The 25,789-nt window shown below is 40.5% G+C and overlaps 2 protein-coding genes across 4 annotated transcripts in view; both read right to left on the reverse strand.

Annotated features, from left to right (window-relative positions):
• Positions 1-2,663: 2,663 nt before the first annotated feature.
• LOC117460027 (dickkopf-related protein 1-like) lies at positions 2,664-4,606 on the reverse strand. The gene is given in 5 exon segments (XM_034101234.1): positions 2,664-3,484; positions 3,603-3,737; positions 3,940-4,084; positions 4,206-4,555; positions 4,558-4,606. Coding segments are annotated over 5 exon segments (942 nt in total). The 3' UTR covers positions 2,664-3,221.
• A 1,818-nt stretch (positions 4,607-6,424) lies between these two features.
• Positions 6,425-25,789, reverse strand: part of LOC117459643 (cGMP-dependent protein kinase 1) — a 130,394-nt gene continuing 111,029 nt past the window's right edge. For 2 of the 3 annotated variants that reach the window (XM_034100667.2, XM_034100665.2), the window contains exons 8-18: positions 22,266-22,331; positions 18,456-18,530; positions 12,655-12,751; positions 12,405-12,544; positions 10,485-10,574; positions 10,205-10,346; positions 9,621-9,784; positions 9,363-9,485; positions 9,205-9,267; positions 9,021-9,087; positions 6,425-8,924 (exon numbers count right to left, since the gene is read on the reverse strand). In XM_034100667.2, the coding sequence (XP_033956558.1) occupies positions 8,826-8,924; positions 9,021-9,087; positions 9,205-9,267; positions 9,363-9,485; positions 9,621-9,784; positions 10,205-10,346; positions 10,485-10,574; positions 12,405-12,544; positions 12,655-12,751; positions 18,456-18,530; positions 22,266-22,331 (1,126 nt within the window). In that variant the 3' untranslated portion in view covers positions 6,425-8,825. Of the gene's footprint in view, positions 8,925-9,020; positions 9,088-9,204; positions 9,268-9,362; positions 9,486-9,620; positions 9,785-10,204; positions 10,347-10,484; positions 10,575-12,404; positions 12,545-12,654; positions 12,752-18,455; positions 18,531-21,732; positions 21,803-22,265; positions 22,332-25,789 lie in introns of those variants that run through there. The other variant, XM_034100668.2, reaches the window with a different exon arrangement.

The following is a 25,789-nucleotide window of genomic DNA, read 5'->3' on the forward strand; positions in this document are numbered from 1 at the left end:
CAGTTTTCTCTTGGTACATACTGATTTAATTAATTTCGGAAATAAAAATATGGGACTGTATACAGAAGCAATGAGGAATACATCCATCACATAATGGTAAATGCAACAGTAACTGAAGAAGAGTAAATAGACTGAATAACAATTCATCTAATGATTGTAGATGAATAAAGCATTATGAGAGATTTGTATAATTGATAGGGGTTGTTGGTGTGTTATGGGATATAGTGTTATGTGGTGAATGCCGCTAGTTCAGGGTGTGAGTGTATACAGTACGACGACACGTGTGTTGTGTACATGTGTAGGGGGATTAGTTCACAGGTAGATTTAATTCAGATATGAAAGGGACACAGGTGTTTTGGTTTGGTGCTGGTGTAAATGTATTTCCATTGAAATAATCTGAGAGAAGGTTAAACCATTGTGCAATGCTTTTTGTCTTGTTTTCAAGTTCAACAAGTATTGGTTTGTGGTTTTAGGAGGGTGTGTTGATGACTGAGATATAAAGATACGAAAGAAAGATACTACCTCTCTCTAGGGAGCCAGGTGCAGTGTAGATCATTATGTTTGTTCATTGGGCAGTGTGAGTATGTATCTGAATTTTGTTGGGAAATTGTTGTGTTCCTTGAATAAATTGGTATTGTCTAGGGTTAGTTTTGTTTATCGTGGGAAGAGATCACTACAAATCCTGGTCAATAAATCTGTTGCGTGGTAAGTCCTTACCATTCATATGTGGGCAGGGATATTGTTCAACATAGCTAGTAGTTTGTATTGTTTCATGGGTTTCTTTTATAAGAAAATGCTTTTTTCATTATTGAATTCACTAGCAAGACAATTGTATGTTTATATAAATGTATATATGGGTAAAATTGGTGATTTCATTCATAGTCCAATCTGAGATTTCTGAAACTGATAAACAGATAAGGGAATAGTTGTCTGCATACGAAAACTAATGTGTTAAGGAAGGCTAGGGATATAATTACTATGATGTTAACATTTATACAAATTGCAGCAGCAAGTTCCTCAATAAATAGAACACATATTGATGGTTTCAAACTCTGTGGTCTTTAATCAATTTTTGAAAATTATAGCCATTGGGGGCTTGTTTAGTATTTAAATATATATATAAATGGAGCTATACTCTATCTTTATCCTATCCATACAAATAATCATCTGCATAGTTTTCAGGCAACGGCTTCCTGGAAAAGAAATGGAGAGAAAGAAAAATAGTCTAAAGAAACAGCAAGAAAATAAATGTTAAACTATTAAATAATATAAAGAGATATATAGCTCCAACAGTATGTTTAGTGTTTTTCTGTCAGTACTATCATGTCGGTTTGACAGTGTTATATTTCATATTATATATCATTGTGTTGTTATTACAGATGTATTTACATGCGTATTTACAGGCTCATTATAGCTTTTTAAAAACGATCTATTGAGTAACTGGTGCCAGCAGTTAGATATTGTGGAGTAAAGAGTACAAAGTGTCCCTCTGATGAGTAGAGAAGTAGAATGATAAAGTACCTCAGAATTATACTTAAGTGCAGCCCTTGAGTAAATGACATAATTTACTTTTGAACCGATTCTCAATCAGAGTCTAAGTTAACCTCACCTTGCTTCCTTTGACAACTTAAATGTAATGTCTGTGGAAGTAAACAGATGAAGAGGTTACTGGCTGGGTCAGATATCAAGAGTGGCGTGTGCTCCTTTTGATCTGACAAGAATCAAGCAGAAAGTACAGTAATTTCCTCCCCATCTTCTAATCTAAACACGTCTAATTACAGGCACCAAGGTGTATCTGGGTGGATTCATAGCCTTCACATTAGAACACGTCCATTGCACAACAGCCAGGAAACGGAGTGTGCTGTGCAATTGAACAGATTGAAAACCAAGCTCTTCTTATTTTGTTGCATCACAAAAATGATGGTGCACCTCATTTCATGAATCCTTTGGTAGATTGAGTAAGATGAAGTAATTAGAGGCTTTCGTTTGTATAGCTGGCTATCTGCTCTGTTGCACATGAAGGCAGGGATGTTATAATTAGAAACTAGCCAGCAACACCAAAGGGTTAGGTGGCAAACACTCGCCAGGACACACACACTTTGTTATTACCCCTTTGCAGTTATCATTTGATATGGCAGCATCCTGTCCTGTTTTCATCATACGTCTGATGACATAGCTCTGATGGACCATCATTTGCAGCAGGATGTGGCCTGTTGAGGCTCCTGACTCAGGAAAGTGTGTTGTTTGTTGTAAGTATGTTTTCTGCAAGTGTGTTTGCATATATCCCAGCAATTGTGTGTAATGTGTTGGAGATACAAATATGGGCCAAACATTGTAACCATCCACTCAACCTCAACTGGTGCTTTGTGAATACTGGGCTATGAGTTTTACACCACCAAGTGATTGTTCAAATAACTCTTGCTTTCCAAAAGGGGAAAATTGTTATTCTAGAAGAAATGTTACCCACTGGTAACAGCCCTTAAGTGAATATTTGGACTAAATGGTTTGGACCCTAACATCTGCGGTAAAATATATGTTTGAAACTATTTGAGTGAAACCTCTCTGAAACAATTTCCCATAAGACATTTATTTTTGTTACACAGTAGATCAGAGAAACTATTAACACAAACAGATTTCCAGAACAAAAGAGTAAGGTTATCGAATGTTGTTTAATAAAACAAATATATTCACATTTTCTATAGAACATTTTCTTATAAAACAATATATATAACAGATTTACAATGCATGCAGCACCATGTCTTTATAATACTGGTGTTGACAGAATTCAATAGCTCAATTATGTGCCAGGATAATATTTACAATACAGTAATTTACTGCAATAACTGAGGCTTGAAGTTCCATAAAAAGAGAAACAAAACAGCTCTGCCATTACCGACAACATGAATCGATCTCCCCAAGACTTCTGAAATATCACTTCCTAACTTCCGACTGTCAATGGAGAACTGGATCAGTCTGTCTTGCACTGTTGCATCCCTCTGGGTGTATCACTTTACCAGGAATCATGTCCATCCTTCCGGGTGCTGTTTGTGTCAGCAACTTTGGCAGGAAAGAATGTCTTAGGTGTTGGGTGTCTATGTGTTTTTGTGTCAGCATCTCTGGTGGAATGAAAGCTGAAAAGTGTATGTCAGTGTATATGACTGATTTGTGGGTTTGCAGGATGTGTGTGTGTTTCTTTGTCACTGTGTGTTCACGCTTTAGTGTCAGCGTCTCTGACAGGTGTGTAGGTTCCGGGCTGTCCTGCTGACACTGAGGTCTCGCTCTCCTTTCTCTGGTCGGCAGGATAGACCGTCTCCGCAGTCGCAGCGCTGGAACAGCTCCAAACCATGAGTGCCTTTCCTGCGGTGGCGCGTACACACCTGGCCCTCCGTCAGCACAGGCTTACAGATGCGAGACCAGAAGTGTCTGGCACAGCACAGACCCTCAGAGCAGTCTGCAGATCTCAGACAATTATCCCCTTCCTGGCCTGGAAAAATATGATCAAAAGAGAGAGGTTAAAATCTGTTGCATGAAAGACACTTTACAGAAACTGCTTGTGGTATTACTAAATGGAACCTGATCAAGTTTGAATAACCTTAACTCACCTTTTGTAGAAATAGGCTGATTGTTGTGGGCAGTGGAAGGCTTTTTAGCATGATGCTCCATGGTGTTGTTGTGTTTGTGCCAGCCTGTGACGATGGATGCATCTGCACCATCTATGTCATTTGCCTGGCAAACACCTATAATTGTCAAAAGAAGGAAACGCATTTAGGGTTTATATTTGACACTACAACAGATTTGGATACAAGGATATCAGCAAAACATGCAAACACATAATTGCATATGATTACAAAAAAATGATTCACAGTTATCAGATTATCATTAACAACTGGGTAAATCGTAAATAACAGCATTTGTTTCAGGTAGGATGCCTCTGCTCACCATTGCTGCAGCGGTTTCCTGCGCAACACATGGAGTCCCGTGCGCAACGCTTCCGGCTTTTACGGCAGGGCAGACAGGCGCCTCGAGCGTCGTTACAGAATTCATCACCTCCACAGTCTTCATCACCCGTGCAAACAGCTGACTGCTATAGTGTTAAAACAAGTAAAGGGTGTCATTTAGGAATGAGATATCACATATGAAAAGTACATAACAAGACGTTTGCCTCAGCGCAGAGAATGCCTTTTACGCACGGTAAATGTAATTACCTGCAAGGTGTCCACGGGTAATTTGTGTCCAAAGCTTCCGGAGGGAGAGGTGCGCGGAATCGGGCTGACAGTGTCGGAGCCTTTACCTCCCGAAGCACCGGGCAGGTTCTTGATGGCATTGGAGTTTACAAGGACTGTTCCCGTGTAGACGTCCCCAAGGTATCCAAACAGCGTGAGATACACAGCCAAGAAGCGGTGTGCCGGTATCTGCATGATTCTCGCTTTTAATCTGCTGTGTTGTAAACACACGGGGAAAAAAACCCAATTTATTTTTAATAAATTCAAAAAGTGGCAAAGTCCAAAAGCGAACTCAAATCCTGAATCCCAAAGTTTCCAGAGAGTTTCACAGGATGCTGTCGAAGCCTACTGACTCACAGTCCTCGGTTGATCTCTTTATACATGTGGACCTGTTTGTCTTCCCGCCCCTCGCTGTGCACAACAAAGGCGGAGGGGTGGAATTTCAAAGAGAGACCCACTGTACGGAAATGGCCATCCATTCTCTCCCGACACTGAATGCCCATCACCAAGTAACGAGTCCTGGAAATAAAGTATTTCCAGAGAGATGGACTTTCTTAATCTACATTGAAATCACGTTTTTAATTAATGAAAAAACAAGAGTGAATAAATGATATGGCTATGTTCATTTTTATTGTTTAGCATACTTTTTTTTAAGGTGTAGCCTACCAGTTTTCCTCCGTATTCTTCTTTTTCAACATATTATAGCATGTGTGGAGAATAAACGTGATCTCACAGATTATATTAAATATTGAAATAGGATAGGTAGGCTATAAATAATTTATTTCACTCGTTTTCAAATGAAACTCATCATAAGACGAAAGTAGTCATGTTTTATAGCAGTAGGCTATTCATTGTTCAAAAAACGTTGATTGTAACATTTCCCCATTAAATCATAATTGACTTGTAATGTTTTTCAGGCAGTTATTGGCGTAATTAATCCAAAATAATACATGTATCTGCTACAGTGTTCTTCAAAATGTGGGATTTTGTATTATTTTTCTTCATAAACTTCATAAAGAAGTCACCCTTCTTTATAAACGCTGTTTGGTTTTTCCAGTTTCTTTGACATTCAAGTAGCCTAACTGCCCTTTGGCTGTGTGAAGACAGTGATTGAAGTTACTTGCGTCGATTAACTACTTCATTTGATCCTTCTGATTGCAAAGGGGGCAATTATCCTCCAAAGTGTGCTTGACTACACCAGTCGCGGACATCAATGTGTGGGATTTGCAGACCATTAAGGGGTGTGAAAAGTTTACCGAATTAATGGACTTCCGTGGCGAGGCCTTTCAGGGTTGACTGGCACTTTGAGATTAAAGGCAACTCTGATCTGTCCTGTTCGGTGACCCTTTGGGCTCCTCCACTGTAAGAAATAACCCATCTAAGGTTAGAAAAAAACGTGTTTGATTGACTTATCTCTACAAAACAAGCCCCATATAATATCACCGTTTTACCAATTAGGCTATTAGTTATATATATTTGAAATATTGTTTTGTGAATTAAGTCCCATGTTGCGAAATAGTGCAACGTGTTTTTCTTAAGTATTTTAGGGGGCTCAATTTGTCTGGTTTAGGATGTGCTGAAAAAACACAGGTGCTGAAGTGCGTATTGGAAACGACCCCTCTGGTTTATGAAGCTATCTTGGCACTTGGACGTCATCTGCTGGTCACGTAGCTTATGTTTGAGTGTGAGGATGTGTGTGTGCCGCGTGTGCGTGCATATGCGTGTGTGTCTGCGAGGAAGAGATGCGCCATAGACACCTGACAAACACACTGTAGCACTTTGCGCGTTTGAATTGCTGTATGTCTTTTGAAGTAGTGCTTTTATCTCCACTTTACTAAATGTCAGTGCTGGTAAGGTGAGCTCCTTTGATGCACTTTGATCCCCTTTGATCTCTTCGAAGTGTCACCCTGTTGTTATGGCTGAAGCCATTTCCCTGTCCCCCAAACAGATTTGTTGTGCGAATAACACTGAGACCAGAGAAGCTGAATCATCTGCATTTACCAGTATGTGGATGACATTGACTGGAGGACCAATTATTAGAACTCAGGCAACCTTAACTATTTCACATCAGACTCAAGCTGACATCTGCCTTACCCACAGCCCCCCCTTGTGGCAATTACATCAAACTAAAATCTCCCCAGCACAAGTTTTTAATAACTTATTCAGAGTTGGATACAAAATAACTAAGAGACAAACACCGCTCAAAAGTATTGTTTTTACTCTATAATTTTAAAAATCTTACAGGTGGCACTCTGCAAAACTCATTTACAGCAGATAAACAACATAACACAAGGCAATATATCAGGTAACATTGCAGAAGGCGGCCAATATAAGACTCAAAACCAGTGGTTTGTGAAGTGATGGCATACATAAGGCTTTGTGATACACACGACCCGCCCTTAATACAGCAACAGAAAATACTCATGGTATGCCCACAGATCTAAGATATCTTCATTCAATGATTTATGAAAGTTAAATGTGTGGGTCTGTTTGGCTTCATGAAATATGAGAGAAACAGTGATCATTTTAACAATGTTGATACACTATGATCAATGCTATCATACCGTCAAAGATTGTCAACAGTAGTAAAGAGTAATACTGTTTACCAAGCTGTGAAATGTTCAAAACTGCAAATCATTCACGCCATTGCTGCATGCTCACATTTGATGACTGAAACAGGTGATGGATGTCCCTCTGATCCAGGATGTATACTTCACTTTATCTCAGGCCAGCTGTGGTTTACTTCATAAGACCATTTTAGACATGTAGAGAACATTTCATTGCAGACATATCAGGTATGACGGATTATTATCATCTCACTTTTAATGAATGTTCCTGTGAGATATACCACAAGGGGTAAGCAGGAAATTAATTTCATGTCAGCCATCAAATGACTAAACATTCTCTTTTCATGGTGATTAATGTATTTATTAGATATGACAAAGGATGAGAAGCAGCCATCTAAGAGGAAACAGACGTTTTTGAGGTGTAAATGTTTTCATGCAGCATCGAAAAGGACTTGTGATGTTAAATTTGTATGCCATTGATTTAAGGCACTTACATTTGTTCTGATCTTTGGACATGAGGGATGATGAGCAGGGTGAGAGATCATGGCGCCAATGGTCGAAGTTGTGAGTTTCACAGAATATAATCTCCTTTTAATTTGTTCGCTTTTAAAATATCCATTAGATGATGTTAAGTCAAGATAGTCTTAAGATAATGTGAATGTGGTTAATGCCTCCAAAGACAAGGATGGTTAATTTAAGCTTTAACTTAACCGGTTTGTAAAAAAGCACTGCGGAATACCACTTAGCACAATGTAACACGGTGTCAAGTGATATCAAATAAAGCCTCAATCGAGTTTACAATTGCACACAAATCTCCAATTTGTCTAAAGAACAAAGTCAAGTATACGTTACAAAGAAAACAGGCACAAAAGAATCACTTTACAAAAACAATAACCAGTACTGTCACCTCACCATCTCTTATTATAATGTATCAATAACAGCACCAAAGACATTGAAACCATGTTCACAGTTGTGTCAGAACTATACAGAGGCGAAGAGATGACGAGGCATTTGGGTGATTTCAGAACAAAATGAAGAAGTAGGCAGAGACGCATTTATATGTGTAAATTAAAAGCGTATTAAAGAAAATAGGTGTGGCACCATCTACCGAAGCTTAAAATGAGCTGTAACTGCTAATTTTCCCAGTTAATGGTCTTAAGTGCATAATGACACATTGCTTCATGAAAATACTAGCTGACATTTCGTGTTTGTCGGTGTGTGATTCATTACATTTTAAGGAGGGCACTTTTAAGATTCACGTCTCTTTTCACTCAAGGCACAGTGTTTGTGCTTTTCAAGTTATCTTATATAAAGTGTACTAAGTATTTGATTTTGTTGTGGTGAAGTGTCTTTTTTAAATTCAAATACTATGTACCGTACATGCCTTATGGACTTCAAATAAGAGGGAAATGTGACATTCAGGTTAGTCTTGGGCACTTGATACAGTTTTACTCGCAAACTGTAGTGTGTAGATCTCTGGAAATTATCGGAGTTTGCAGAAAGCAGCTGCATGTCAAGAAGTAACATCTTAAACCCATCCAATGTCCTTCAAACATTTCATCAAATATTGCAAAGATACCAACACAAAAAAATCATCATCAGCGTTTTCAGTTTTTTTGCGCAGTCCACATTTTTCACTGTTATTGACCCTAGAACCAAAACTTAGACAAACTATGGAACAATCATCCACCCATTGAACATAATTCCCTGTTACATGAGAAAACCTGGCTCCATTATCAGCCTCTGTTGTGTCGTGTGTGTATGTGTATCCCTGCACTTTCTTTTCCTTTGCCTTCAGAGCAGAGTGTAAGACAACACTGAAGAAGTGCTACAGCAGTCCCAATATAAATGCTTGATCCAGAGCCACAGTGAAATAAAGGCATATTGGTGACCCAGAGGGTTTTCCATCCATCTATCTTCTTCTCCAAATCCTCTCTTTTTATAGCAGTTTTTTTACAACACATCCGTATCCTCAAGATGGTCTCCAAGCCAACAAAAGAAGAGTTTCTTTTGGTTTTAAGTTGAGAAGCGGACTTCAAAAATCAACGTCCCAGCCAGAGTTGTCATCAGGAGGCGGGTCCTCGTTGTCCTCTGGGAAGCTGTCGAAGTTACTTGTGTCAACTGCTGATGTGAGCTGGTGTAAAGACAGAAAAAGGTTAACAGAAAGGCTTAACAAGCCGATGAAAAACGTATTTAGAGTATGAAAGTGACTACAAAAGTGTGCACTTACGTTGGGGATAATAGGAGGCGTCAATGTCCCCTTCTTCAAGCCCTCCCAGTTAAAGCCTTCAAACCATCTGAAGAAAAAACATCATGTCTTCTTTATTATTTCATAGTTATGTTTAACTACCAAATCAATCTGCTCAGAGAAATGTACAACTAAAAGGATGTTATTCTTTTATACGCATGCTTACTTGTGCTTCTGGATGTCTTTGACACCATTTTTCAAGTTTCCCAGTCGTTCAGAGGGATTATCCCTGAAGAAGAAACAAAAAGATGACTCATAATGAAAATAAGCCACTTAAATCAATTACTCAGAGTCTAAACTATCGCCAGAAGCACAGACACTCACCTGCATAGCTTTTTAATTAAGTTGCCAGCATTTTTGGTAATTTTCTTTGGAAATTCGATCATGTCGATGCCTCTCAGGATGATGTTGTACGTTTTCATAGGGTCAGGGCCAGAGAATGGAGGGCTAGATAAACACAGGTAAAGATATTAGTCTTGAGTGAGAAATGCAAAGTTTTTAAAATAGTATTTATTGTTTTTGTTGTGCACGATACCATATGCCATCTCAAAGCACACCTAAGGTTTATCGACTTGAGTGTACCTGCCAGTTAGGAGCTCAAACATGAGGATGCCTAGCGACCAGTAGTCGGCTGAGATGTCGTGGCCTTTGTTGAGAATAATCTCTGGTGCTACATACTCTGGTGTCCCACAGAAGGTCCACGTCTTCTTCCCAAACCCGATCTTCTTGGCAAAGCCAAAGTCGACCTGTGACAAAGAAAACGGTTTTTTTGTCAGTAAGATGAGGTTGAAAAGGTATTTCATTTCAAAACAAAACAATTTGGTCCTTATTTGAATGAGATCATGTGCATATTAATGTATGGCATGGTGGATAAAAGTTATGGAGCAGCTGGTTGCTGCTCTGCCAAAAGCAACAAACTGGTTTCTCCAGCCGGGGAAAGGTAATGGCGGCACCTCAAACAAATGCCAACTTAAACTCAATTATACTTTAATTATACTATTATTTACACGCAACAAAAGTCAACTGTTGAAGTGTAATTGAACACTCGAGTTCGAGTTTAATTTGATACTCCTTTGTAGTGTCATAAAAAGGTTAGATTTCTCCCTTCAACAAAAGACAGAAAAAAGAATTTGGAGTTCTTCGGTGATCTCTTATTGACCTCTTACCAGTTTGGCATATCCCCTGTGGTCCAAAATAAGGTTCTCTGGTTTGAGGTCTCTGTAGATTATTCCTTTGGAATGTAGGTAAGCGAAGGCCTCCACCACACACCCTGTGTAAAACCTGGTGGTTGAGTCCTCAAATGAACCCCTGGAAACACAGCACAACAACAGATACTTTAGGTTTAGGACTATTACTGCACCTTTCACTATCCACATGTTGTGATACTTACGCTTTGCATCCCTAGCAGTAACAGAAATATAACTCGACTAAAACAAATGAGCTTACCGGTCTCGAAGTATTGTCCACAGCTCTCCCCCTAAACAAGCCTCCATCAACATGTAGAGGTACTTGCTGTCCTTGAACGTCCTATAGAGTCTGAAAATTAGAAAATAAAAAGGTAGAGTCTCACTATAACAGCTTTTAAATGCAATGTGGTAAATATCTAGTTGTGTAATTAATTTATATTTCACAGTTGAAGAAGAGCTGATACATACTCTTACAAAATGATTGTCGACGATATCAATATATGCAAAGTACATTTCAATAAAAAAATGTATCCGTTTGCACGCTGTTAATATCAAAATAACGCATATATACTATCACCAGTTGTGTAAGAAGCAATGTTACATCAAAATGCCTCTATTCACTATCTTTTAAACAGAGTATGTGGTCAGAAAGAGCAACTGTATTTCCACCAATAGTCCATGATTATTTTATGCTTATTAGGCTACGGACTACTTAGTTAAAATATAGATGGAGCATGGACCCCCTACTAAATGTGCTTAGCATTTAGTTGCATATGAAACTGGGCCTACAATAACGTATAAAGCTACATAGAGTCTTGTGAAAAAGCATACCTTTTTATGGTGCATTTGGTACTAAGCTATACATATAATAGTACCTAATATAGCTAACTAGTCCACCGTTATGGAGAGTAGCCCCACAGGGATTGAGCATAGGTTAGCTAACTAGCTGACCTGTTAGCCTGTGAAACAATCTGATGTATCTTTGATAACAATATGTTCTATTTATGTTAGTGCAATGTCTATTTACAGACACTTAACCTTATGAAAACTAAAACTGAATCTATAAAATTGTGCAACAGTTATTCAGCACCCCTGAGGTAACTGGGGCCCAGATGGGGTCGTTACTAAAAAAAAAGTAATATATTACACTACTTCGTTACACTAACTCGTTACTTTACTCGCAGGGCCGGCCCGCCCCTCCCTGCAGGCAGATCACGCAGACTGCTAACGTTTCAAATGTTCTCTTTAGTTCAGTTTCCATTGTCGCATAAGACTGATCCAGATCCTGAATGTTTTCCTATCTGACCGTGGCTGTCCTCTGTCTCCTGCTATCTGTATATTTTTGCGCAGTCTATCTCTGCTCACGCTGTTGCGTCGGCGTGTTGGCCATGTGTTGCACTGGAACCAGACACCGCAAAGACTTCAGCCGAGCACGTACGAACTGCGCATGCGTGAGTGGCAATAACTCTCCTTACCAGCAGGCGGCGGTAGTGTGTATTCGTCATTCAAAACAGGCAACAACCGGAAAACAGAGAAGAAGAACAGACTACGTGATATAAACAAACAACAAATAGCTGTGCGTTAGCTTCACCTTAGCACGTGTTCTTTGCAGGTGTTTGTTGAGGTTTGATTATGACTGATTTTAGTAAGTAACGAAGTAACGCGCGTCGGGGCAATGTTAGTAACTGTAGTGTGATTACTGAATGATAAAAGTAGCGCGTTACACTACTCCGTTACAGACAAAAGTAATATTATTACAGTAACGCGTTACACCCAACTCTGCTGGGGCCCCCTGGAGTTCAAGGACTCCCTGTGAATACCTTTATTTAAAGATATACTTTATAGTGTAGCATAAAGATAGCACTCATGTGCCTTCTTTTTTTCTTTCAGGGTCACAAGAGATGGCGCGTCTTCCAGAATACACAGACAAAACAGCAGGAAGAACGCCTTTTATAGATCACCAGAGTTTCAGGAACATCACAGGTAGACACACACACACGCACACATTCATTCTGCATTTATGTTGAAATGCACAATGTGTGACGAAACCTTTATAAGCTTGACAAAGAATCCACAGTCCTTTTGGTTCTAAATTAATAAAATACTAATCCTTGAGAAATGTATGGAACATTGTAGATTATTTATACTGCCTTTTGAATGAAGCAGTTCAAAGGTGTACCTAACAATGAAGTCAGAGTGCGCCTCCTGCATGATGAGTTTCTCGGAGCGAATGTGCTCCTGCTGTCTTGTGTCGACAATGTGTCGCTTCTTCAGGATCTTCATGGCAAAGGTTTTGTTCTCATCGCTCTTGAGCTGAACCTGAAGTGAGAAAAAGAAAGAAAGAAATTCAAATAAAAAAAGGCAGCTTCCACACAAGCCCACATAGACAATTGTAACATTGGAACTGTCACAGTGCAGGGCCCCCATACCAGCTCAACACGACCAAAGCCACCAACTCCCAGAGTGTCGATGATGTTAAAGTCAGCTAGGTTGAGGTTGAAGAAGAACGCATTCTCTGCTTCATACCTGTGGTGCCAGGAAAAAAGACAGAATCGGAACAGGATTAGTGATGAGACGCAGGATGAAAGGAGAGATTATCCACTTCCAACAACCTGAGACAAAATATCCGTCACTACTTTAGCTCATTTGTTTGCAAATCTTAGAGGATTAAATGCTTATCAATCTTTCGAGGATGTTATTGAGGATGTGGAGTGTATAAATGTGAACAGGATGTGTTTGAGTTCAGTCCTCTAGTAAAGTACTAACACGGTTTTGGAATCTACAAAAGACTGTTCTTCAAAATAAAGATGTTAAGCATGGTTTTCCCACCCTGATATATTCTAAATGAATGTTAATGTGTTGTGAATAAGGCATGATGTAGTGGAGTATATATAGTTTGGCAATCTGTCAGCTGGTCAAGCCAAAAAAGACTTAGTAAGGGAAATAATCATAGTGTCGAAATGTGTTAAGGGTCCAGTAAACTTTAGGGAAAAAGGCACCATAAATGTTAGGATTAAAGATCTGTCACCCAAGCTCTCTACTGCTGCCTGACTCTGCCACCAAACATCCCCAACATGCCACTGCAGACCTGCACATGCTGGCAGTAAAGATAGCTTCCCCGTGTCTATTTCTTTGCACCAGATGTACAGTATGTTCTCCAGTTTATTGTTTGATCCAGACAGAGTTTCATCAACTCGGTGTCTGGAACAGTGGGTTTAGGACAGATCGGAGCCTGGACAGCCTTTGCTGGGTCACTCAGAACAGACCATTGCCTTCAACGTCACAGAAGTATGCCAGTGAAAGACATTTATCAAAACATTCCCCTAGAAGGAAGACTTGTTTAGATAACTCAGCAGTCTTCCTTCATGGCGCAGCAGGGATTACATTTATTTATCCAAGAGTTAAACAATGACTCATTTTATGAATACAGTTCTGGGTTCCAATTTGATAAATAAAAGTGGCAAATGAGACGTCCATCTCAGCCTTTGAGGCATTTGAGATGTGGAAAGAGGATTTTACTCCTTCAAATCCACCAGATACATCAGCCAGAACAATAAAACCTTTCTCCCTAAGCTACATACCTGTGGGCACAGTAGGGGCATGTGTTGGCACGTTACTAAGGCACCATGTTTCACAGAAACACATTAGGTTACTAGGGCAGTGACTGTTTATTTGTGTATAAACAGGCACTACCATTCGAATGTAAGATTTACAGGTGATCCTTTTATCTTCTCTCCCATCCTCTCGTCTGGATGCCGGCCCAGAATACACTCCAAATCCCAAAATTCACTCTGCTTAACTAAATGATGGAGAGAGGTAAGCGAGAGTACATTGAGTTCTGTGTGTGGGACAGGATTATTAATGAGGTCATAGTGCCAACACATATGCATGCATGGACTTATGGGTACACATAAGAAGGGAGGTCTGGGCTGAAGTCGAATAGTCCATTTAGCTTAGGAACCTTCCTAAAGGAGTGAAATGACCCGGAAGTCCCTCAGTGGCAGCCATGATAAGTGCCGTTCGAATTCTCTAGAATGATGAGAATGATAGGAAAGGAGGTTTCAAACTTCCTTTATAACCTCCTTTAGCTTAGGAACCACTGGACCTCCCTAACCGACAGGAGAAGCGAAAATGCTGCCCCACAATGCCTTGCAGCCGCAGCATTTGCCGTCACTCAACAGTCGGCCGTTCACGGAAACAACCGATTATGACCGAGAAATGATATCATGAAAGTTACGGTGCTTATTAAGCTTTTTAAAACATAGGTGGTAAGTTGCCAAAGTGCTTTGTTTTGAACGTTCATCAGTATTATAATCAAAAAGAGAAATATGAACATTAGTTTTTACTCAAATTATCAAATAAAGTCAACATTTCAGTCTTTACTGAGCTGTGTGGGGTTTGTTCAACTTTTAAAAGATGTTTGAATGGTGATATACACAGTGATAGATGTTAAGGACTAACGTTTATAATAAATACATTTGTATTGATTTTAAGATCTTTTCATACGTATTGGGATCTTTTGTATTAATGTGGACCGGAGGGAGAGGGTGACGAGCATAAGTTTCACTTTCCCTTTTTATTTCAATTCCAACTTTGGTCCTGAAGAATATGTTTCTCTGTTGTCTACGTTCATAAAGCAAAGCAGCAGCTTCAGAGCACGGTGCAGAGTCTCTAGATGAGTTTACATCAGTCCCTCGTTCTTATTAAACATCCATGTTGTAGTCCGCTGTATAGAAAACTGTGGTTTCCATAGTTCCCCCACAGCAGCAGATGCACATTCAGGACGTCCGCTGGAGCATCATAAACACTCGGATAGTGAAAGTGCATTCGGATTCTCTAAAGTACCGCAGTCTCTTCTCCTAAGTCCTTTTGAATTCTCCTGTCCACTATCCCTTAACGTTTCACTCAGAGGTCAAGGAATAGACGATAGGGTTAGAACTTAGGAGCTGATCTTTGGACTATTCGACTGCAGCCCTGGAATGAATGGATTGTTTTCCTCCATGCAGGTTTTTAAAAAGGTTTAAAGGTAATAGTGTCATTCAGCCAGCAGATGGCATCCTTTATCCATTTCAAGTATAAAGGTAAGGAGCAAATACTTGAAGCTGGTGAACAATAACTCCTTTGAACCATAAAAGAGCTAGATTTTAAGTAGACAATGGGGGAACAATACAGTCTATTCTGTGCAAGATTCCTTTTTAAGTTAATACAATAAGGTAACCTTAAAACCAGCTGGTGAAGATAGCAGTGCAATTAATTGAAATGAAAAGTCTTTACAGGAAAAACACATTCTGCTGCTCTATTTCTCATCCAAGGACACTTCTCGGAGAGTCAATGAATAGGGAAGATATTTACAAAAGCAGTAACAGAAATACTCATATAGATTTTTTTTTAATTGGCAGAGGGCAACATTTTTCTATGCCCGTGGCTGAAGTGTTTGATGGAATATGACATTCAGGCGCAGACCAAACATCCACTTTAAATGTATTTCTTAACGTTGAACTTGAATAAAAAAACACACCGCTCAGCTGCATCAAACACTGTAAAGTTGGTTAGGTACATAGGTTTAGTGAAGTTAAAATGACATGTCACTAGACAATGTTACATGAGTGATAATAGCACTGCAATACAAAATGTTCCCATGCCGGTCAAGTAGCACCCCAGTGGGTGATAATCTGTATCAGTGAACCGATGAGATCATACAAAATGATACAATCCTTGCGTGTGTGTGTGTGTGTGTGTGCGGTTGTGTGTATATGAGGGTGTGTGCTCATTTCCTCTGGTCTAGCCTGACTCAAGGGAGAGGAGATAGAAGAAACATCTCTGACCTTAAAGCTGACTCATTAAATGTCACTTTTATTTACCAGTGATTTTCACTTGTTGAACTCCTACACCTGCTCAACAGACATGGGACATGCTGCGTCATACTTGGCTCATATTGTCCCATTAATCTCCATCATGCTGGATGGGGTGTGATTAGCAGTAATACCTCATTCACACCAACGCAACTCCGGTTCAAGCTCCGTGCTAGAGCTTTTCAGGTTCAGAACCGGTTCTTCGGTTTAGCTCCGGCTCTTTCCACACCGCCCAGAGTCCGACTGGTGCTGCGTCATTGCCTCATCGTTTGCGTCATGACTTAACCGTTTGCGTGCCGGCTTCTTAAAGCCAAACCGCGCGGAAACTCCTCACAGCTGACACAGACAACAACAACAATGGCCGATTGTGCTCCAGCTTCCTCTGTACCTCTTCGGAAGACCAGATTCCCAGCAGGTAGCTGGTCTCTTCAGTGGACCACTGCTGCTTGTTAGGTTTCTCTATCGTTGTGTACAAACTGTATAAAACGCGGGCTTTTTGTTGTTGTTCAGGAGTTGATCCTGCCCCTGCCCCCGCCTCAACGTAAGCGTGACGTATGCGGTGCTTTTGCTCTGGTCGGACAATTTTTTGGTGCTTGAAATGAACCGGATTCCGGTGCTAAGAGGCTGCTCCGCTGCGGTGTGAACAGGAAAACCCGGTCCTTTTCAAGCTCCAGCTCCGAACCGGCCCTGAAACACCGTTGGTGTGAATGAGGTATTAAGTGGAGAGAATGTTATACTCAAAACAGGACATCTGTTGGTTTGATGAGACTTTTAGTTGAGACTTTTATGGACAGTTTGAAAGGAAAACAGTTCATCACAAAAATGTAGAAAATGAAAGCTTATCAGAGGATAGTTCTGTTTGTATTGTTTGTTTTCTTTGAGCACCAAAAAAAAGAAGTACATTTTTTTTATGTGATGTTATGCCTTTTTAGGACAGATAACAGGGCATTAGGGGAGAGGGAAAACATTAATGATGTGCAACAAGGTCCCTGATCGGTTTAATAATAGCTTTTTAAAAAGAAACCTCTGAAAGATATGGGTTGAAAACATAATATTCTTGTTTTAATCTCTCACATCGCTTTCCTCTAAACAAAAAACTCAAAGCCATTCAGAAATAAAAGGAACATTACCACAAAAGGGATTAATTGGCTCTACTTTGTGTAGCGTGAAGCTTCTCATGCAGAGAGAAGCAGCAGCTTGATCAGAAACAATGTGGGGAGGTAGTGTTTGAAGAAAGGACCTGTGAACCTCACAGAGAGCAGCTGTAGTTTGCTGTGTAGTTATACTGTAGTACTACTGCATGGTGCTTATCCGCTGTGACCAATTAGAGATAGTTTCCGTCACCGTGAGATCCTGACTCAGGCTTTCCTCACCAAGATACAAATGTGCTCAGCTGGGGAGTGTCAGCGAGAGACGACACACACTCAGCACGCGGCAGGGAGAGCTACCTTAATCACGGTGGAAAACACTTTGATGTGACAGATCTCCGGGACCAGAGGGAGGCAGTGGCTTAATCTTTAGAGAAAAGGGTTGATTATTGGGTTACAAATGAGGGCTATGATTGGTTGCTCATTTGAATTAAATCAATCTTTAAACTATCTTCCCTACGGAGACACAGGAATGGGATAGAGAATACACACCAGGTTTTATTTCTATCAAACACATTTGCTGGCAATAATCAGTGATCGTGAGCCATGAGGGGGACCAGAGCCGAACGCCAGAGGCAAGCCATGCATCCCCCTCCTCTCATTGTCATCTCTCTTTCCTCAGTGCCTCTGTCCAACAGTAACTGGTGATATGTTCTGCTCTTTGCTGACTAAATTCTTCGGACTTGCAAAAGACGACCAACACTCAGCAGTCAGCTAGAAATCAAAGCGTTGGTCAGAAGCCTCGTCTGCTTTGTCCCCCGATAAGCTCTTTCTGCTCTCTCTCTCTCTCTCTCTCTCTGCCATCTTTATTACCGCGTTCTTGTTTCAACTCACCTTGACTCGAAACATAGCACCGAGTGAGCGAGGTATCCGATTATGCCGATGTGTAGCTACAAAGATAACCACCTCATTGCCAAGGTGCCTTCTATAGAACTATCCTCTTGTTTCCATAGCGACGATATCTAGAGTACATATTAATTTCTCCACAAATAGAGGCGGAGGTCATAGCCTCTGCTTTCTGACCTGCCTCAGGGGTATTGTCATATAACAAACCTAAAGGCCTACTGCATTAACACTTGGCCGAGAGCAAGCTCCTTTATAAAATGTTGCAGCTGGGGGTTCATCACAATATGGTCAATTTAAAACAAAACAAGCTCAAAGTAAAATGATATATTTGCATAATGGTTATTGTGATTATGTATGCATACCACTGAATTATAATCGTCTTACTTTGCTTTGGCATCGGCATCCTCGTGGCCTTGTTTGGCCACGTCCTCAAAACCTCCAATCAGGTGCTTGAACGAACTGCAAAACAGAATGCAAATGTTAAAATATCCAACATATCCTCATAAGAAGATGGTGCCATTTATGGTCAGACAGTCATAAAAACACTGCCAGTAACTATTAAATATTCATTAGTCTGCTTTTAGAGACGAGCCTCTGAAAATCACTGTAGAGATACTCCAAAGAGGTGTAGAACAGTGTGATAGCAGGCTGGGGATGAGGGCACATTTTAGAGCCTAAAGGAGAGGCTGTGTATGTTTTATTGAATGAATTATAGAACAGTTTGCTAAGTGTTTTTTATATTACTATTATAATAGTTCAAATGAATACAAATAATTCTAGTTATTAAACTGAAAGAAACAACAATGTTCTGTTCATGCCATAAAAATGAAATGATATTAAAATGTTCTCACTGCATCTAAGAAAACAACAACTACCCTACGGCTCATCTCTCGCTCAAGTATAGCTTCCTATGCAGAAGTCTCTAAACATCCTGGAAGAACAACTCAATAAGACAGTTTTCATGCAAGGCCCATTAAGCTGTCAGCCAGACGATGTAATAAATCTGCTGCTTTGTCCTGTTGAGACTATAATGCCTGCAAGCTGCGGCTGTTTTGGGGCTGAGTTTTCTTTAAATGTTTAGCTGCCTACGGGGCTATTGCATGTTGTGAGATGGCGACTTCCTGTCGATTGTTTTTATCCCCATCTCTTTCCAACTGTTTCTATCTCCTTCTTAGTGTCTTGCATTTATCCTCATCTTACCTCCTAGATGCTCTGTTTAGGTTTGGTGTATTGCACAAGCGCAGATATAAAGAATCATTGACATGCACACAGATGGTTTGGATGCTAACAACCTGGAATCTGCACAAATACTGGCTTTGCTGGGACACACACAATGAGCAGGTTTTGTGGGCTGTGACAGCATTAGCTGTTGTATGCTAGGCAGAGTGAAAGGCAGTGATAATCACCTGAGCTTGGTGACTCACTCACTATCCCCTCTGCTAGTTGAGAGGATGCCTGCCGTGTTCCCTGAGGCTGAGGGAGGCCCTTGGTAAGCTGATACTATCTCCTCCCTATGCCCAATCCATCTGTCTCTCCACTCTCTCCACACGGCTAAATGCTTGAGACAGAGATGCTCATAGACTATTTCCTTACACATATATATATATAAACTGCTTTGGATACACATTTTTAAGCACCATAAAAAACATGATGAACACGGTAATAAAGTGTCAGACCATCACAGCAATGTGAAGCTGAAAATGCGGTAGTGGAAAAAATAGACCTTGTTAGTCATCCCGCCACAAATCTGGCATAAATCAAAAATTCTTAACTAAAGTTGATGAGGGACTTAAGACACATGCCATCTTGGTGTTGTTTGTTGTTTGTGTTGGAAGTCTGTGTCTGGCAAACATTTTCATGAATATTACGTGAGTCCTAAACATAGAAGCTGAATCCATCAGCAGACTTTAGGTAGTGACGTGATTGCCTTTTATCACTCCCAAACTTTGTGAGTAGACATTCAAACAATGTACTGTATGGAAGAGGAGAGGGAAGCCTGATCCTGCAGATGCATCATGTCCAAACTATTGCTCAGCAAACATTAATTACTGGTGTGGAAATGTAATAGAATTTAAATTTGACATATTCATGACGACTTTGATGTTTTTTTGTTTGAAAATGAATGTAATCTAACTAAATGTGTGCCATGTGAACCAATGCTTAAGAAACAATAGGATTACAACTAGAGCCGGGACTCGATTAAAAAAATTAATCTAATTAATTAGAGGCTTTGTAATTAATTAATCGAAATTAATCGCATTTTTAATCAAATATACATATTTGACCTGAGAACAGTGAGAAGCAATTTTCACATGGATTTCACTCCAAGTGGTCTACAGTCCAAGTGCATGACATTAAGGATTTTGGGAGATGGCCCTGTGGGCCATCTAAGCTAATTTACAGATGGCCCTGAGCCCAATAGAGATTGCCCTGAAAAATGCACGCGGACGAAATGGCACGAAGGGTTTGGGGGGCCTCCGTCCCCCTAGACATTTTTTGATTTTTGCAGGTCTTAGATGCTGTCTGGTGCATTCTCTAGACTGAATTATAAGATGAACCACCACAATATTATATTGTACAATTTCAAATTGTATTCTTCATTTCACTTGTTTGTTTGTTCTTGTTTGTGTTTGCTCGCTTGCATGCCCTGCATGCAACTTAAGAAATACTTAAGTTGTTGGTCAAAACACTTTCCATCTGATGAAGGCAAATGCCTTCCCAGATGGAAAAAAGTAAAAAACATTACATTCAGTTATAACTGCCAAAACAAACATTATTTACACTATTATGGCCCCTGTTAAAAATGTTTGTAATGTTAACTACTGTAAGTTGGTCGAACGAATGCCTCCTCATCCGGAAGCTGACCGAGCAGACCCGAGCAGCAGTCGAGAGGAGCCGAGCGCATCCGCGAAGCACACGTCAGAGTTCCCGTTAGCCGGCAAATCTAAATATCTTCGGTCAAAATAATTTCCCTTTAGAGCAATACCGCTTCAGTTGTTGTGCCACTTATGTGACAGACAAGAAGAGTATGTGACAGACAAGAATAGTCAACTCTAATGTCTAACACTTAATGTGGAGAAAGAGATGTCCTGTATGGGTTGATTGTGCGTTGATCTGTTGGTAATGCCTCGGGGTTCCGGTGGGCATGTAAACAAATGCATAATGCTGCGCTATACTTTGTGGCCTCATCCAGTTGCATAGCGACACTTATTGTGTAGTTGTCTTTTAATAAGCAGGTAGTCATATCATTAGCTAGAACTAGCTGGATCTGATCGATATGGACATAAACGCGAGTGAAGTCTAATCTGACGGGAGAGAGAGATCAGCTGCTGCTGACGAGTCGAGACTCGACACGCAGCCCTGCATAAGCACATGCAGCGGTGAGCGGAACAAAACACACACTTCAGGTTAGAATATCACACGTAGCTATTTTAATTACCTCTCAAACTACCTAAACTAGTTATAGATATGTTTAGTTTTACTGTCGGGTCACTCATTACTGGATGAGCTGCATGATACTGGCATAATAGATTGCCCGGGGCAACCAGCAGGTGAGGCTTCATTGCCCGAGCTAAATGCTAGATGGCCCCGGGCCATCGGGCAGTCCTTAATGTCGAGCCCTTAGCCAGGGAGTTGGTTATTTTCTCAGACGTGGACTTACTTATCCTGGCCCTGAAACCAGTCATCTGGTTGAGTGTGGGTTGGGTCAGGGTGTGGTTCCTTGCACTCGGAGTCGGGCTAACGTCCACGCTAGCTGCTACATGCTTTGCATTTAGGTGATACTTTAGGCTTGATGTGCTACGGTGATATGCACATTCTTTTTTGCATAATTTGCACACAACCGTGCTCTTGTCGACGCTTCCATCCGTCCGTTTTTTAAAACAAAATGTCCCATCCACGGGGCCGACCAAAGCGTTCTCATCAGCTTGTTCGTTCATGTTTGACTATTGTTCACCGTGGTTTGTTGTTGTTTGAAGTCCCATGCTGAAGTCATGAACGTTAGTTGGTGCTCCAGTATAATCGGTACGCCTGAAACTCATCCAGTGAGAAACGTTCCGCTGTGCAAAAATAAGTGCGATTAAAATGCGTTAATTTTTGTGTAATTAATTAATCTTAATTAACGCGTTAAAGTCCCGGCCCTAATTACAACGTAGAACATTGTGTTCTATGGTTAATAACTTTATGAATACTCACTCTCTATCGATGACTAGACAGGTGACTGCCTCTGCTGCGATGACGTTGGCCGTCCTGACATCCTCCCTGGACACAAAGAGAATAAACACAATCAAGGCAAGTCATTTATATAGCACCTTTCAACACAAGGCAATTCAAAGTGCTTTACAAAAATGAAAGACATTAAGAAAATGGCATTGAAAAGCAAAGATGTCAGACACAATCAGACACAATACCAACATTGACACATTTGTTCCACTATTTACACACGGTGTTGCTGTTATTGAATCACATAATTACAATTTTAAAAGCTTCATCAGCGCTGTAAAGATGGAAACAGTCGAACTTTGTTTATGTCTTTCTCAACTCCATTCACTTCATATATGGCTCAGGCACACAATGAAAACATCACTATGGAAACGCAACACACATCACTGCCTACTCTTTATTATGTTTGACATCAAGTTCATCTTCCTCCGATGACGCTTCTTCAGAGGAGTCGCCCCAACCACACGAGTCCTCTGAGTCTGTATCCCAAGAATCCATCTTTTACTGTACAGATTTCCTTCACACACTCCCTCAGGGCAGGGAAGTCTTTCGTTGTTATATATAAATCTCAAAAGCAAGTGTAGACTAAAATATTTTAAAAAAGACAGTAAATCCTCAGGGAATGTCCCATAGGCAGATGATTTGCTCCTTCATCTTATTGAAAAAAAAAAAAGTTCATAGGATAGGAGGACAGATTAATTTAGTATTCCAGTGGGGAGTTAATAGAAGGTTGAAACGAACCCTGCTCTAAATACCTATAGTTGATTCGATTTAATTTAAGTGCTAACACTAGCTGACCAACACTCTAAATGTGTCAGATCGGACATACAGCAACTCTATCACAATGACTATAACTCCTCATGCTATGTCTACTCCCTCTGCCTTCCCTCTAGCAGGCAGACCCCTCCTCGTGCACAGACTCACACACATGCACTCTGTATATTTTTGCTGACCCCTTTAAATAAAGGGCACAGCTGGTGGGGGAACAACACATTTTCAAAGTTGAGGACTATATTGGAGAGAAGAGGAGAGGCAGGGCTTGTCAGGGGCAAAGGATACTTTAACAGATTACTATTCGGGCCCTCACATACAGTATTTCATTCACCTCTGATAATCTCCTGTGGGCTGCTTCCATGCTCTTAAAACTTAACTCTGGCAAACCCTGCTCCACCTGTTCTTTTGTTTACCCACAACAGCACACTCAATACAAATGTTATAAGCACACTTTATATTTATATCAGTATTTATATCCAGGTTAATGGGGGGGGAAGAACAACCAATGTTATTTTGATGTATAGCCACTGGGTTACACCGTGGTTGTAGTCTTGAAAAGCCAGAACTATCTCAACAGCACTGTGTTTACGAGAAGAAGGTCTGGCTCCACATAATATCATCCTTGTATAGTGTTAAAAGAACAATGCTCTGGCTTTTTTTTCTTTTCTTTAAACCCATCACAATGCTCTTGGGGAGCACTAGGCAAGAACGCTGCCTTTGCTAAATTGATGCAGAGGAGATTGCCGACTGAGATGGGCGAATATTGGCAGGCTTAAACCCGCGGTCTACACTCGATTAGTCAGACTACTGTGGTTGTTGCCATTGATTATGTGATAATTCCTTTGGGGAACAAGAGTCACGATGAGTGACAGTCAGTGGGAATGAGTTGTCAACAGCTAACATCGCACGAGAATGAGGTAGGAAGAGAAAATAAGCTTTTGGATATGTGTAGTTTATAAAGGGAAGCATGAGACACCCTCATAACATAGGTTTATTTCTTGGACTATTTAAATATTCAGAAGCTGTATAGGGAGCCAACTTGCTCTGTAGAGGGCTGTTGAGGCGCACACTTGTAGTGTCCCAGCTGTGAATTTGCCAGTGACAATCTGCCAGCTGTAGAGTCACTCAAAAGCTTACTGTCCTACTTTCTACAAATGTAGTACCTGCCAGTCAAGTAACTTCAACATTTTATTTTTAAATATGTCATTTATTGTATGTATCCATAGACAAAAATGTTTGTTCTCAGTCCAATCCAAATGCTGAGTAGTGCATTTCAGGATCTCCACCATAGTAGTCACAAGTCAATACTTCAAGGTCCAACAATGTTAGCATCTCCAAACATCTTTTATTCTAACCTTATTACATTTATGAAGGTTATTCATCACATTTATAAATTACCCATCAGTTTTCTGAACTGTGATACAGCGACACCTACAATCTGTTAGAGAGTTAATTTGTCTCATAAAAGGAAGAGTAGAGTGGTTGTTTCATTTGCTAACCATGGTGATACAACACAACAAGACAACACAACACTCGAGCTATATTCGAATAGTGGTTACGTTATTATAAATTATCCTTCGGAGACTTCAAGGGTTTCATATTAGAGAGCAGCATGTTACACCTGTCGCCAGCTGCTCCTCTGTGGCTGAGGAAAATAACCTAGTGTGCCACTGCGTTGATACTAGCGATGTTCATGAAACACAATCGCTAGACAATATCTGTCAGAATCATTCATTTACATACTGCTCAGCCTTGCTTATCCACTCTGCACTTGTTAATTGCAGCGCAACAGGAAACACATTGGAAAACAGACACACACATGGACAAGCAAAGACACAGCAAAAGCAGCTGCAAGCTGTTCCTGGAACGTCCTTTGGACTTACACAGGAGGGAGCCTGGGGTGTTGATTTCCAGTTGATAGTTGAAATGAACATTGTAATTGGACAGTGATCTGGTATCCCGTCATGGGGGTTAAGAAAATAAGGTCTCGAGGCTGAGAGTGCTACAGTAGCTATGGGGTAAAATAAGGTAAGTGAGGTGGAGACGTCATGCACATACTGGAAGGTCTGTGTTTGGATCCCCAGCCCCTGTAGTCAACCTATTGAAGTGGGTACCTTGCCCCGAATTGCTCCCTATGGCATGGCCAACGGTGTCTGAGTGTGTTTCAGTCGGCAGCCTCTGCCTCTGTATGAATGGGGTGAATTCTCACACTTATATGTAAAAGCGCTTTGAGGGTTTCGCAAAGACTGGAAAAGTGCTACAGTATATAAATGCATTAAATGTACCATATATAGAAATGCAGTCCATTTACAGCCAATGATTGTAGCTTTAACTGAGAGGTATTCAGGTAGGCCTGGGTAGCTGTGTCACAAGTTGGTATTAGAGCACTTAAGTGCTTGACTGCCCGTGTTTTGCAGCTCTTTCCCATTAACTAAAACATTGTGCATTTCACACATAACTGACTACTTTCCAAAGCATACCAGACATGTATGAATATATTTGTCCTACTCTTACCGGCAGCCACTTGCTTTAATAACATTTCCTGATTGGGGCATTTGTGTTTTGTTTTTCCAAGCTCCAACATCCTCATATTAGCTGCTCAACATACCTCAGTCCCTAGCTGAGCTGTTAGAGTAACCAAACACAGTGTGAAACAGATAATGCTGAAAGGTTACCCTCGAGTCTCAGATGTCTGAGCTTTGCCTCAAGAACACTCACTTCGA

Source organism: Pseudochaenichthys georgianus, chromosome 15 (genome assembly GCF_902827115.2).
Source record: "Pseudochaenichthys georgianus chromosome 15, fPseGeo1.2, whole genome shotgun sequence".
Taxonomy (NCBI): domain Eukaryota; kingdom Metazoa; phylum Chordata; class Actinopteri; order Perciformes; family Channichthyidae; genus Pseudochaenichthys; species Pseudochaenichthys georgianus.